A 15,276-nucleotide genomic window follows, 5' to 3' on the forward strand; every position below is an offset into this window, starting at 1 on the left:
CTTGCTCACAAAATGCAGCATGTTACCTAGATAAAATCAACAATTAAATCAACGGTTTAAATGGGCAGTATTATGTGTTTTCCAACCTCCTAGTGCCATTTTGTAGAACAATCAAGTAACTATGTTACCTTCAGTTGTTATAAAAATCCTGTACATATCAAATGCGAATTAAAAGAAATCACAGTGTCGCTCCGATATTAACCCTTTAAGAATATTTTTTACCAGCGTTTCACTGATAAGTAGCTTGTATAGTGAGCTCAGCGGATGTGCAGTTCTAGGTGTTTGCTAATTGCTCCTGGCTAGTCTGAAGGAGCTGAATGGAGGAGTCGAGGAGGAGCTTTATCTCAATGGCTGCACTTGGTCCCCCTGCAGGCGTTTCACACAGCTGAATGGTTGCCACGGGAGATTAAAAGATGTCTCAAATACGCATGAAAGAATCCAGGCAACAATCCACATATGTTTTTTGACGAGGGAATAACTTTATACCATCATGTAAAGCTCAAAGAAGTCGACTCCTCCCCCAATTCCTACAACAAACTTACAACTACATATAAACGCAATAATGTTTTCAATCCAGAAATGTTGATGTTTTGGTAAAGTCCAGTAAAGGCCTGATCTGAGAATCTATGGCAAGAATAATAAAAAAACAAATAAAAAAAACTGTTTCCAGACATTCCCCATCTAATCTGATGTTTCGGTTATTAGCTGCAGTACAGACGTACCTTAGAAGATCTTCAGGCGTAACGCAACAAAACCCACTTTTGAGATTTTGAATTAATTAGCAGACTGAGCAAGTCTACAGAAATGTGTAGACCGTTCGTTAAAATGAATGTTCAAGTGAAGTAGGCAGGATTAAAACTCTAGGACAAGAAGGGGAACTTCAAGGACAAACCGAAGTTCTGCAGAGGGACAGCAGATGGACTGGTGAAACGTTATTTTCTCTGGAGAATATTTATTTCATTTTGAGAAACGGTGAGAGAGAGAAATCACTGGTCTTGCATTGCTCCAGCAGTGACGCATTCTAATACAATTTATGAGCGGTTGTCTCTCATGGAGGGGAGTGAGCTTTCTAACAATTCTGCCCATGAACAACACTGCCACGAATAAATAAAGCGGGATCAAACCGTCCTACGGAGCAACTCCTGCCAGTAGAACAGGCACCGTTTGGTGATGACTTGTGGAGATCCCAGTAAATCATGAGGGAGCGGCATGATTTTCAAAAGAAAATTAATAAATTTTAGACCTGCGGGCAGAAAACTTTCCAGATTTTAACCTCACCAAGTGCCTGTGGTTAGCTCTCAAGAAGCTAACATGTAGCATCTCAGAGTGTACTGCTGAAGTTAAGGGAAACGTTCAGAGCAGTGGAGTCCTCTGACTTGATAAAAACAAGGATTTAAACAAAAGTAATATTTGTTGTTTGTGTATGTATCTTCTTACTCTGTTTGTACATTGCCAGGTCATAAAAGTTCAATAATACCTGAAATTATATGTTTATCAGGGAATCATTTTTTCCAGTTTCTGCAACTTCAGAACCTTCTGATTGATCACATAAATATTAATATTTTATCAAATTATGTCAGCAAACTACATGTTTTTTTTAATGATTATCATGATTTTGTTTATAATCAAATCTACTGATATTTTGCTGTCCAGCACATACATCAAAAGAACATTGTTCCACTTGGGTCTTGGCTTTAGAATGCATGAATCAAATAGGTTTTATATAATACAGTGAGGGTCTTAGCAGCAGCTTGAGGCAGGTGCTTTGTGGAAATATGGTGGGTTTAGTTAAAGTAAAAGTTGAATTTTTATCACTCTAAAACTAAAAATTAGAAACTGATTATTTTTATTCAGCCCTAAAACAAATACATTTTACATTGCAGTTATATAGTAAGCTTAATGTTTTCCAAAGGGCTTTAGAGAAATTTACTTACTAGAAGTGAGGGCAAAATGGCTCTTTGCTTTAAAATGGTTGCTAACCACTGGTATAAGGAAAGAGTTATATTTATTTATTGATTCATGATTCGTGGTATACCACACAAGTCAGACACCATGATATGAGACAAATCCACCATTCTCTCTGCACCCTATAAAAAATTATAATCTTTCCTTAAAAAACAATGTAGTGCCATTGTGAAGCACCTGAGACACAAGGTAAGATATACATTAACACTGTACGATTTAACAACAATTAAAATTGGTGGGGAAAAAAACAGAAAAAACTTTCTTTACTCAAAAACTCATGAAAGTTGTCATATTTCTTGACTGAGTTTCATTTTGCAGTTGTAACAGCTTGTCCATGTCAGCGTTACACAACTTCTGAATGAACTTCAGAGAGCAGCATTGTTTAAAGAGAGATCCCCGACTTCAATGTGGGAACCAAAACACAGCTTGGACTAGACTAAACAGTTTAAATCACTAGTAAAACATCGCATGTCCTGCTGCAACACAACTTAAACTAATTTTATGTGTGTATTTTATTATTTTATGAAAGAACGGCAAAACTGAGAGTATCATAGCGGCTGCTTTGATATTTAAAGTAACTTGTGTTAAATTTAACAGAAATGTGTAAAGCAAAACCACCATCAGAGATAATATAGATAATAATAGAGATAATATCTGCAATAGTTTACAAGTAATTCCAAAAATTCTCAAGAAAATCCAAAGTAATTTAGAATAGAATAGAATAGAATTTATTGATCCCCAAGGGGAAATTGCTTATTTGTTGAAAGCTACTCCATCTTATGTAATAAATACAAAGTTTGTAAAAATATATATATAACTAAGAGAGATAAGTTCAAAATGACCAGATATAAACAATCTAGTCAATAACAAGCAATCACATGCAATATATTAATCAACAAGTAAATGAGCGCAGAAATTTTTTTTATCAATTAGCACAGACTTGGGCATTTTCCCCATTTCTGCATTTCTGCTCACAGGTTCTCACACAAAGTCATATTAATGTTGGGGCTTGAAATAATTTAACCAAACTGTTATTTTTACACAGTTGAAGTAACATTAGATACATAACCTCAACTATTTTCATAAACAGCAGTCAGGTGCCAGTTTGTATTTTCTCTAATCAACACAAGATTAAAATTATGTGCAGCACAAACCAAATATTAATGACTTCCACTGCATAAAACAAAACATTACCCTTTTATTCTCCTGATCTGTCATTGACAGATCAACTAACTCCCTACTCTGAGTTGTTAACTCTTAACCAGCTCTACTTTCTCTGGCTACAAGTGGCAAAGACAAGGATCAAAAACTCTGCTCATGTTTGGCTAAATACATTTAAAAATAAACTCTAGGAGTTTGCTGAGCCTCACAGTTAGCTGTTGAGCTTTTAACAAAGATAAATAAGCCCTATTACATATTAACAGTGAGAAATGATGGTATTCCTAAGGAGCAGCTTGCTATAATGTGGGATATCCCACGGACGAATAGGTTTGACCAATAAATCCTTCAGCCTTGAAAGTAGAAGCAAGCGCGCCCCCTCGCGGTTAGGGTTTGCCATTACTGTATTACAAATCGGTGCTGCTGGAGTCTTTAAGCACATAAACAATCTGTACACATTTCTGTCTGACTCAAATGTCAATATATTATAATAAAATTAATTATAAAAACGATCGACATTTTACATGCGTGTGAAATTCATGACAGTTTCATTTTCTTGGACAAAATTGATTGAAAAGGTTTGGACTACCTCTTTTTTTGTCTTGCGCATTAAGGTTGGTGGCTTCGTCCTGGATGGAACATTTCCAGGTAAAAGAAAACCAAGTGCAGACAAGGCAGCAACTTTTTGGCTGTGGAGGCTCAGGTGAGTCCGGAACTTTGCTCTGACACCTGTCCTCTTTCAGCAAAACCATTCATTTCTTACTGTACTTCACTGTCCGAGTAGCGACAACAAACCCATCAAGGAAAAGCCCAGAGGATATTAAAATAGACGGCCTCGTTTCGCACGCGCTCATTGGCACGATGAGGATGTCAAAATATAAAAACACAGAGAAACTAGGTTTTAGCTAGCAAAACTGGCTAAAATCTGAATATTTCCAGTTTCCTGTATCTGTTTTCATGGTTCTGTCAAGATATACAAACTAGTTCTTTTTTTTAATAGTTACAGACTAAACTTAGACTGCCTAAAATGTAAAATAAAATAAATAACTGTGTTCAGCAGTCGCCGGGTGGTGCTAGAAAACGTGCTAAATGACCAAAACTACTTTTAATGCGAACAATAGGTCAGTAAATAGCGAGTTGTCTGAACCTGGTATCACATGAAAAGCGGTTTTAATTATCGCTACCAGGTGCTTAATTAGCTTGGTGGTGTTACACTTTTCTTTTTGAACACCAGATGGCGCCTATTGAACTTTCTGTATTTATTTTCTTAGCCGTGAAATGATGCTAACTCAACGCCGGATGGTGTTAACTCAGCTCTCTAAAACTGGGCAGGAACAAGATAGTATAATTTTATTCTCACCGGCCTGGCTTGGGAGTTCTTGCAACCCGTTGTTATCTCATATTCCGGACAGGAACTGTTCAACAAACGCTGGTCAGAAATTGAAAGTGAACATAGCTACCTGACTGACTAATACTGCAGTAGGAGAGACCAATGAGGACTTCCCTGAAGTTTGAAATGAGCTGGCCAGAGAAAAACATGTTCTTGCCACCTCAAGCAAAAAATAAATGTGTATGCATGAAGCCAAAAATTAGACCTCAAAGGTCTTTGAGATTAGACCTCAAAGTTTTTGAGGTCTAATCTTTGCTTCAGTTTTTTTTTTACTTTTATGTAAATAAAAAAGCTGGTGTCATGACAAAAGCAATGTATCCCATCCTTGCACAGTTGGACACTGTGATTTCTTCACCCTTCTTTCATTTATACATCCATACAACATCGCAAGGTAGAAAACAATGTGATAGCAGCCTTTGTGTAAAATTTAATTCCAACTCAACAAAATTGTTTTTACATTTGTTTGGAAGCTGACACTGTTATATGTCTAATTCACAGTCAAGACTATGACCAGTGTAATGTTCTGCACCCATTCAAAGAAGTCATTTTTCGCATTCAACACCCAAGCATCCAAGATAAAAAAAAAAATGACAGACTCAGTTAGAGGTCACTCACTTCATGCTTGGTTGATAATTTATCAACCAGGTTCAAAGTTCATGGCCGCGTCCTGTTATCTGTTATGTAGGAAAGCTCAGTCAGTAAAAGCTCAGTTGGGTACACATTTCTGCACTGATGAATCTTTCTGCAGAGAGCCACAACATTCCTCTTAGCGATGGCAACCAAATCCCACTTCTGGGATTGGGAACCTACGGAGACCCTCGAAAGGTAAGCAGAAAGATAAAACCCTTCTGCTACTTTGAAACGGTGTTTATTAGAGAAAGCATGCATGTTGGGATAATCTGTAATTGCAACTTGAAACACGTTTGCATTTCATAGACACCGAAAGGCACGACAGTTGAGTGTGTGAAGCTGGCCATAGATGTCGGATACAGGCACTTTGATGGGGCTCTAGTGTATTTCAATGAGCATGAGGTGGGCCAAGCAATCAATGAGAAGATCGCTGATGGCACTGTTAGAAGGGAGGACATATTTTACTGTGGCAAGGTAATGCCTAGATTTGTATGCTGTTGTCAACTCTAAGTTTTCTGAAGAATATTTGTCACCATGTACTAAGTTACTTAATTTTATGATTCACGTCTATTCTAAGTTTCTGTTATTGTACAAGCATTGTGTTGCCATCTCCAGCTCTGGAATACCTTCCATCCTCCTGAACTGGTGAGACCTGCTTTGGAAAGGACACTGGAAACACTAAAAATGGACTATGTGGATCTCTACATTGTGGAGCTTCCCTTGGCCTTCAAGGTGACAAAAGATTACACATTACGCTCTCTTATCTTAGCAGGATGATAACATATGTTCAAGGCTACGTCCTTGTTGAGATGTACAGTGGTCAGATTGTGCCAGCATAGAGTGGATAAGGTTTAGTATCAACTATTTATGCAAAAATAATTGATAAACCGTGCTTTGCATTTCAGCCTGGCAATGAATTTTATCCTAGAGACGAGAATGGGAAATATATCTACCACCACACTGATCTCTGTGCAACATGGGAAGTGAGTTATCTTTGTTTTACTGCAATCATGGCACTGCAATCAAAAAACAAATGTGCGTCTTAATAACTACAAACATTGGTGTAATTAGGTCTTACAAATGTATTCAGGTCAGTGAGACACATTTGATACAACTAGAACTTGGAACTAACAATCATGCATGTTAAGAAAGATTTATTAACTTCAGAGGTTAATCCAAGTCATTTGTACCTATAGGTGAAATTTGTCGTAAATATTTTGAGAACTCTACATTTTCTTTCAAAGTGTCACCAATACTGAACTTTAGCTAGACTTGGCATGGGCTGGTTTGAACTGAAAACATTAGTTTCACGGTACTGCTGGTATTTACACAAGTTTCGATAAAAACAGCATGTCACATGATCAAATTCTTATCTTTAAGGTTTATTTGCTACATTGAAGCTACAAAGAGAAACAAAAATACAGCACAGACATCCTCTAACGTAGAAAGTCAATTACAAGTAAAAGTTTCAACTTATTGTATGAGTATAATACCCCTCACAAAAAGATTTGAGCTTCTTAATTAGTCAGGCTATTTTGTCATGTAGACATGGTGCATTTAGCTTACACTTAGGGGTTTTTTCTGTTGAATTACCTTCAATAGGACAAAATTGGGATTCCTTTAGTCACTTCTTGTTATTGAGGGGAAACTGAAGGAGCCTTTCTTCAGCCAGTTGACAGACGGTGTGCGCTGCACTTTTCTCCACAATCTCATCTGAAGGATTTTAAAAATAAGACCTTAAAAGGTTTACCTGGCTCGTGTAGTCAGTAACTCCCAGATTTTGGGAGATCAACTAAGCCTTCGACAGTGATTGGTATTAGTGTGTGGAAAATTGAGAGTTTCATTTTCTCGGCAGGCTTTGGAGGCTTGCAAAGACGCCGGGCTGGTGAAGTCTCTGGGAGTTTCCAACTTCAACCGCAGACAGCTGGAGCTGCTGCTGAAAAAACCTGGCCTCAAACACAAACCTGTCTCCAACCAGGTCAGCGAGTCTCCTCCACGCTGACGTCTCACTGAGTTTAGAGGCCGTGTTTGGTATCCTCCACCAACCCGTTAGCACATTTTCCAGGGGCGTCACTGAATGTAGAAAAAGTGATAAAATTGCACAAATGTTATAGCTAAAATAAATTAGCTAGAAATAGTAATCCAGCTGTAAAAACTGAGAGTTTGACAAACAAAAAAAAACAGAGCTAATTTGCTTGGTTTGGATTCAGATGTGTTTCTTTTCTCATACCTCTCAGATTGAATGCCATCCATATTTCACCCAACCGAAGCTCCTGGAGTTCTGCCGTCAAAATGACATTGTTGTCGTTGGCTACTGTCCTCTTGGTTCCTCCAGGGATGCTTCTTGGTACGATGTGTGCACATTTTAAAGCTTAAATTTGTAACTTATTTTGACAAAGATAACTGAGCCACTGGCTTTCTTTGTTGCCGTGTCTCATCAAGGGTAAATCTGACATGTCCTCCTCTGCTGGAGGATGAGCTGCTGGTGTCTATTGGGAAAAAGTACAACAAGAGCAGCGCTCAGGTGTCGCTGCGCTTCAACGTTCAGAGAGGAGTGGTGGTGATTCCAAAGAGCTTCAGCCCTGAGCGTATCAAGCACAACTTTCAGGTGAAGAAGAAATATTTGCCTTTGAATTATAAAGAGTGTGTCATAGAGGAGATGTTCACATGTAATATTTTCCTTTTCCAAGAGTAAAATTTCTTATGCCACTGTTGGATATGTAGCGTTTAAGCTGCTTAAGACGCTGCATTATTGTAGCTTATGAAATCAAATCATTATCCTTAAGCTTAATTTGCAAGAAAGTTTAGCAATAGAGAACAAGATAAAGAGAGATGCAAAATAGTGAGTGATAAATCGCTCTCTTTAAGAAGAGAATATGCAAATCTCCACTGGGACTCCGGTCCGTGGTTTATACTGTGCCGTGTTGTTGACACTGGCTATTTTTTACTAAGAAATATTAAAGACAAGACATTTTTAGTGCGAGTCAAGTTATCATAGCAGTCAACAGACTTGTAACTCAGTCCTTTACTCAGTTATCTACCCTTATTAACTCACGAGACAACTGTTCCTGAAACTAGAGCCTCAAAGCTCGAGTCCAAGCAGCAAGTTTTTAGATCAAGAGTCTAAGTCAAGTCTGAAGTGTTATGTAAGACATACATGCAACTCAAATTCAAGTCACTTAGTTCTTGAAAGTTCTTAGGCATATTCAATCTGTTTTTATTATTATTATTACTATTTGCAGATATTTGATTTTTCCCTCACGGAGGAAGAGATGAAGGCCATTGAAGCATTGAACAAGAACATCCGCTTCGTTGAGCTGCTCATGTATGTACGCTTTGTTAAAGAAAACAGTCAACATTGTTATTGTTTTTATAACCATAAATATACGGACGTTAACTCTTCTGCAGGTGGAGCGATCATCCAGAGTACCCCTTCCATGAAGAATACTGAGCTTTTTCAGTCTTCTTTTGCTGTGTATTTTTGTCAAATGGAAAAATTCTTATTAATAAAACGCTAAACAGGGAGGAACACCTTGACTCTTGACTCTTATTATTTTGAATTCACCAGAACGTTCTGTTGCATTTTCATCCTGACCAGTAGAGGGCTCTGTCTCTCAGTGGATAATAGTGACTGATTTCATTTGCTCTTCTTTTCAGTCATTTTTTACAAGCTTGTAAAAACCAAGGTTGTTATTTTCAAGCTTGTTGAAAGTAGCCCATGGATTTAGGTGACACTATCTCCATGGTCCGACTGCACTCAGTGCTGATAAGGAGTTCCTGAAAGGAGAACAAAGGGTGTATTGATGATTTTGATCATGTCAAAATGCAATGCTTTTGCACTGCTTTCTCAGTTGTCGACTTTATGTAGGTTTTTTTTAATGACTTTTTATTTTTGTTTTTGTGATGTAAAGCACGTTTTGCTTGATTGACAGAAAGGCTTGGTTCCTGCAGCTTTAGTTGGCATGATCTGTAGATACATTATCATACGCAAGTGTTACAACAGCAAAGGCATCATCATGCAAGGCTCTCTTATCTGTTTTTTTATGTCAGATTGTATCAGGGATGCATGACCTCAATTCAGTTGAACTCTGTTTTCCCTAGAGTGCATTTTGCTGCACAGTAAGCAGCTACACACATTAATAAAAAAAGAAGGAAAATAATGCAACAGCATCATAAACAACCATCTTTATGCTTAGATTAAGGGGGCGGGGCCAAAGAAGTCCTCACATGCTGAAATTTACTGCTCAATTCCAGCATGTGAATTTCTTTTGTTTGCAAACAAACAAAAGAAATCACTTTTGGCAAAAAATGACTTGGGCCATAATTTGAAGAAAGTGACAATATGCTCGAGTGTGGATTTTATTTTTCTACCAATGACTCTACATGGGGGCTAAAGCTCAATTTAACAAGAACTAATACCAGATATTTATACTGTAGCACCAACTCGACTGTTCAATCTCTCTACTGGAGTGATCGAGGAGGGGCCCTTTTCTAAAATCAAGACACAATTCTTTCATGTAATCGCAATATTAAAAACATTTTAAGAAGTCATTAGCTACCAGGTCGCGTTGGGAAAGTGACGCGATGACAGAATCATCTTCAAAACTAACAGTGTCATTTATAAAGAACAAATATAAGAGGGGCGAGGACCCAAATTTGGGATTAAAAGGTTTAATCTGCCGTTTCCTCAGGTCACAGAATTAAAATGACCTCAAGGTGTTAACTTCATTTATTCACAGAAAGACTTTTAAAGGCACTCAGAAGAACAGCTAACATGCTGATTTGTATTTATACTAGTTTTATATGTGCAGTGTTATTATCTGTAGAATTGCTTGTCATGTTGTATTGAGTATTCATTGTTTTAAAGATAGCTTTTGTTTTGAAAGGAGCCGCTTGTATTCCGTTAGCTCCTGCTATCTCTATGGGTGCACAGTCCAAGCCTGCTCAGTGCTGATAAACAGTCCCTGCACTTTATCCAGAGAGATGTCAGCGCACCCTAAAAACAGTAAGACCGACGCACAACGTAGGGATTTTACCATCACACATTCAGCTAACTTTTTTCATTCTGCTTTGCTGAAGTTAAAGTAATGTGCTTAGTTTGTGGAGTACAGGTTGCTGTTTGTAAAAATGTAAGAAATTGCACCATCAGTGAGTTTTATCAGGCTCTTATCGACACAGAGACAAATGCAGCTCTTCCTGCGGGTTGTGCATTCAGTCAGACTATGGAGGAAAATATTTGTAGTAAACTGGTTTAAAATGGGGGAGAACTTGATTGTTACCAGAAGGTAGCAATATTGGTTTTGTTGTTTGAGCTTATTTGTTTTAATAGTTTTTTTTGGGGTGGGGGGATTTTTGAGATCCTGCTCCTATTTAGCATTAGAAATCTGTCTTTTGTTCAAGATGCGGTGTACTGTTACTGCATCTGAGTGATGAGGATTGCATTTTATTTAAGAAACTTACTAATCTTCTCCACAGAAAACGGTTGACTGTTGCTGTTTTGCTGCTGCTCTCTCTTGTTCCCAGGTAAATGATAGTTATTAGGAGGATTTTATTGCTACATAGATTCAAAAGGTGTTGCTACATGCTCTAAAGGTGTGGATAAACGTCAAACGAAATATTATTTAGGCAATTATTTGGCAGAGACAAAAAATGTTGTTTACTGCCAAAATGCTCAGACCTACTGTGCTGACTTGTACGTCCACTTATCAGCTTTAGGGTCATTGTGTTTCATGATGCCAGCATGTATATGCACGTTATAAAGTGAGCTGTAAACAACTCTGATCACTTCATTTTTTTAGGAACATTTTGAAACTATAAGCTCCAATAATAAGGCCCAGACTAAGTTAGAGTAAGTAAATTTCTAATAATAAAATAAAATAAAATTTAAATCTGAGCTTTGTTTTATTTTATTTTGAGTAAATGTGAGTTGAGTAGTGAACTTACCTTTGCTAGTTGGTGCAGTAATAGCTTCACAGATCTGTGATTGACTTTAATATAAATATGTATGACATGTTCGTTTCAGTTTTCTTTTATCTTGGTTTGATGAATAGACATGTACAGTTTCCCTACGCTAATTAATTTAGTTTTTCAGTTGTTTTATTCGAGTCCTTCTGGCATGTATACTCTGGTTGAGCAGGACCCAACATGTAAGAGTCACAAGCATACCTAAAACAGCAAAACCTAAAAGTGAACTGAAGCAATAAAATACTAAACAACTGTTCCACGGATAATGTGAAGTTTTCATAGAAGGTTGAAGGTTCACAGTGAAATATCTCTGTTATCCACACAGGACTGAAATAAACACGTGTCTACCCCAGATTTGTTCAAATTTACTTTATCAATTTGAAACCACACACTCCTTCTTTCAGCTTTTAACAAACTTGTGACATAAATACACCATAAGATGTTAGTTTGGTTTCCTAGAACACACCTGGCTTTTGATTGTACTTGTCACAATGATTCCAAAAGTTTAATGTTAGGCTGCTTTATTGTCCACTCTAAAACCGTTTCTTTATGGGTGAAGCTAAAAGATTTTGAAGTTGTTTCATTGTTCCAGTCCCGTTGTGGAAATACTCCACTACCACCAGGCACAGATCCTTAAGATGATGCTGCCAGATGGTACAGCCTTCATCAGCATCTTTCTCAAAACAATTCTTAGAAGAACCTGTAAAGACCAATCGCCTCTGATCTGCCTCTGGCCGTTTATGAATCACGAGTTGGCGGTATCCCAGACAGTGCAGGACGACCAAAGGCGTTGAGAAGCATTGGCATCAACTCCACTCATAAACTTTGCATCATAAGTCTTCTCATTCTTAAAAAAAACAATATTGGCCATACAAGCTCAGTGTAACAGTCATGTTGTTGGCCAAGCAAATGTTTCAGATTTATATGATAAAGCTCACCTTCTTACCTTTCTTGTTGAAAATTATTGCAAAGCCATGTCTGTTTGTAATGTCTATGCATGGCTGGTTGAACAAACCACACTGTATCTCAGTCTTTCTCTTCTGAGGAAAAAACTTCTAGCCCTTTGCCTTGTGTAAGCTTTGTAAATTTTAGCCAATGACCTAAAACTTGCTTTACTGTGGATTAATCTAACCCGCCCGCGGTCTTAACTCCCGGGGGGATTGCGGCAAATGACAACAAGGAAGTGGATGGGGTTGTCCCATCAGACCGTCAGTTCCTGAAACTACACACAGAAAAAAAAAACAGTAAAAGCGCACGCAGGGTCATTGTGCCCCAACCATACCGCACACATAATGAAAAACCCCAGCTATTAAGATCGCGGCAGGGTTAAGCCTGGGTTCGGATATACCGAAAACAATTTTCTTTTATTTGTTTGTAAAAGTTTTGGCCAAGCATTCAAAACTTCCAACAGGACAAAAAAATCATAAACACAGATCAGAAATGGTTTTGTAGTGGGTAAAGGAGGCGTTACATTTCTTGAATCCATCCAACAGGCAATGCTAGCTGCAGCGTAGCACAGAGCAAGCAGAGAATAGGGGAGGGAGGATGAACGCTGAGGAATGGAAAAATGGAGCAGAGAAGCTCCATTTTCCCACAGATTATCTGTCTCAGCATAATGACAGTTTCAACAAAGACATAATATATAAACTCACATACTGCAGTTTTAACACCCATGATAAGTGTAAACTTTACAACCACCTGCATAGATCTTCATCCTTCTGTCAGTTAAAGAAAAATAAATCCCCACAAGAGACAAAGAAAGGGGAAGTAGCAGTCATCGGTCTCAAAGAACTGTTGATTTCCATCTTAATCTCAGAGTTAAAAGAATAATTGTGTATTTAAGAGTAACTGATTCATGCTTTGCTGAAACTTGTCGACTGTGGAAAACTACTGGAAAGGTGCACAACTCTAGCCAAAAGTCAAGTGCATGCTTGCAGGTGCTTCTAAATTAAAGGTGCAATTCTCAATGTTTACAATCTTGTTACATTTATTTTTGTTTTCTTTTTACATTTGCTGATTTCACTTGATACTGGTAACTAACCAAATCGTAAAGTTTGAAGTTTGAACCAAATCTGACGTCCACATGAAAAGAAACTTTGCACTTGTGTAAAGCTGAGGGACTCGGTTGAGTTTAAGTAAGAAGCGACACAGACAATGGAGTCGGAGCTTTGGCCTGTGGCAGAAGAACAGTTAGAGATCGGTGGAAAGTTGCAAGAGGAAACAGGAGACGCAGTTTATACAGTGGCTGTCCTCTTTCCTCTGTCCTTTACAGTATCAAAAATCATGTTTGTCTGCCAACAGAAGTCATACCAGTCAAGTTTTTTTTAAAAAGATGACACCTTTGTGAACTGGTTTTTCCTGTTCTGCACTCCGAGGGTGATCATCCACATTATTTGCATTTTCTAATCTCACCTTGTTTCCACGCTCCATCTGTTTGCCGTGGAGTCGAACGCGTCCGGCGCTTTCAATCCCTGGAAATTTCCTACGGCCTCGGTCGCTTCACGAGCAGACAGTCATGTTGGCACGGTTGTTGCTCAATACTCTGGGATGCAGCTGAACGGATTAATCGTGCCCTCATAACAAAACAAAGACACCGTGCCAAAGTTTTATATAAACACAGATCAGCTCACTGAGTTCTTGGAAAGTTTTTCCTGGCATGTGTGTGAATTGCGTATCGGCCGTGCAGGTTGAGCCGACTGCGCTTCGTGCTGAAACCTGCGGAGAGAGATTTTACAATTTGGTCAGCAGCGTGCCGATGTGTTGGGAGCAGGCAGACGCAGGCCGCTCCTCGGGCACGAGTGGATAAAATGAAACCAAATAATAGGGAATGAAGAGAGAGAAAAAATGAAAAATCTGCAACTATGTATAGTGCTGCTGAGGTGGAGGTAAACAACCCGATGCAGGCGTGATGGTTTGAAAATTAGAACCGTGTGTGAAGGGGAGGGGAAGGAGGGGAAAAACACATGATCTGATGAGGGAAATACAAGCAAACACAACTTTGGAGAAAGAAACTAAAAGTCAGAGCATATTCAGCTTAACACATGATGTTGAACTGCAGCATCAAAGAAAGCAGGATGAGACCTAATGACGAGAAAAACAACAAATCAAAAAGTTACAATCCACGAGGAAAGAATGTATGCTCCTGCTGAAATGTGGAATCTGTTTATATTAGCCACATAAACTGTGATAGTGCATAGTGTAGTTGATAGTGTTTCAACTTCTTGTCTTTAGCGGATAAAAATCTGAAAAGTGTGGCATGCATTTATTTTCACTCCCCTTTTTACTTTTTTGGTTAGTTCCTCAAAAAAACACCTCGTTTTGTTGCATGTCTACCAGCTCCATGTGAGGCGACTTTGACCATTTGTTCAACAACTGGATTTATCTCTGAACGTCGACCAGGACATTCTAACAGATGTGCTCTAAACCATTCAAATGTATGTTTAGGTCAGTCCTGTTGAAATGTGAGGCTCCATTTACTTTCAAGTGTTTTGGAGAAAAACACTTGGGGGGAGGGGGAAGCTAAGTATTGGTCTCATCTGTTAGAAATTTCTCCACAACTTTCTCCCTGACCTGTCACTGAGAGCAAATTACAAGCAGGTCCATTAGGTTGCTGCAGAAAGCAACTTGTTGTCTTGTTTGTTTTTTAGGGGTGTCAAAGAAAACTGGGCCAAATTTAAATGCACACCACACTTTTCAGATTTTTATTCCTAAAATAAATGTGTTTTCAACTCACACCAAAGCGTTTTTAGAAATGAAAAGCAGGAGTGAATCTCCTTCCCTGTTTTGCTTCCCAGTCTCCAATAAATAAATACTAATAAAAATACATTTAAAAAAAAACCAAACCCTGGATTGTGACCATAAAACAAACGCTTCAGTCGAACCAGTCCACTCTCTGGACTCCTGTGGTGGGAAAATGCTGTGAATGGGCAGCTGGGCCTGTGAGGAGCAAATCTGGCTGCGGAGAATAAAGACGGCTTTCCGGGGGCCGAATTAAGGCTGTTTGGAAGCAGCAGCAGCTTCACGAAGATGGAGCGACATTTTAATTACCATCCGCAAGACGCAGACGTCTGAAATATTGGCATAGCTCTTTGCTCAAAATTACTCTGCCTTTTTGTACTTTAAAACAAACAGCTACAACAACAAAAATAGTTGTCAGGCAAGCTTCAGCT

At 38.4% G+C, this 15,276-nt stretch overlaps 1 protein-coding gene across 2 annotated transcripts; it reads left to right on the forward strand.

Annotated features, from left to right (window-relative positions):
* The first annotated feature begins 3,741 nt into the window (after positions 1 to 3,741).
* On the forward strand, positions 3,742 to 8,672 carry LOC106917221 (aldo-keto reductase family 1 member D1-like). Of its 2 annotated transcripts, XM_014986018.2 has the most exons (10): positions 3,742 to 3,826; positions 5,262 to 5,338; positions 5,450 to 5,617; positions 5,759 to 5,875; positions 6,049 to 6,126; positions 6,999 to 7,121; positions 7,381 to 7,490; positions 7,586 to 7,751; positions 8,386 to 8,468; positions 8,552 to 8,672. In XM_014986018.2, the coding sequence occupies exons 1-10, from the start codon at positions 3,757 to 3,759 to the stop codon at positions 8,592 to 8,594; spliced, it is 1,035 nt and encodes a 344-aa protein (XP_014841504.1). In that variant the 5' UTR covers positions 3,742 to 3,756; the 3' UTR covers positions 8,595 to 8,672. The 2 variants fall into 2 exon arrangements, with proteins under 2 accessions (XP_014841504.1, XP_087862618.1); XM_088006492.1 differs by lacking the exon at positions 3,742 to 3,826 and having other exon boundaries at positions 5,246 to 5,338.
* The last annotated feature ends 6,604 nt before the right edge of the window (positions 8,673 to 15,276 follow it).

This window comes from Poecilia mexicana, unplaced genomic scaffold (assembly GCF_051168715.1).
Source record: "Poecilia mexicana isolate PSO_F unplaced genomic scaffold, ASM5116871v1 scaffold_6, whole genome shotgun sequence".
Lineage (NCBI taxonomy): Eukaryota > Metazoa > Chordata > Actinopteri > Cyprinodontiformes > Poeciliidae > Poecilia > Poecilia mexicana.

Bases quoted from the DNA above. Each gene is read 5' to 3' on its own strand.
- LOC106917221 (XM_014986018.2), top strand. From the start codon at position 3,757: ATGGAACATTTCCAGGTAAAAGAAAACCAAGTGCAGACAAGGCAGCAA. The intron at 5,618-5,758 runs GTAATGCCTAGA...TGCCATCTCCAG, and splicing joins ACATATTTTACTGTGGCAAG to CTCTGGAATACCTTCCATCC. The intron at 8,469-8,551 runs GTATGTACGCTT...ACTCTTCTGCAG, and splicing joins CGCTTCGTTGAGCTGCTCAT to GTGGAGCGATCATCCAGAGT.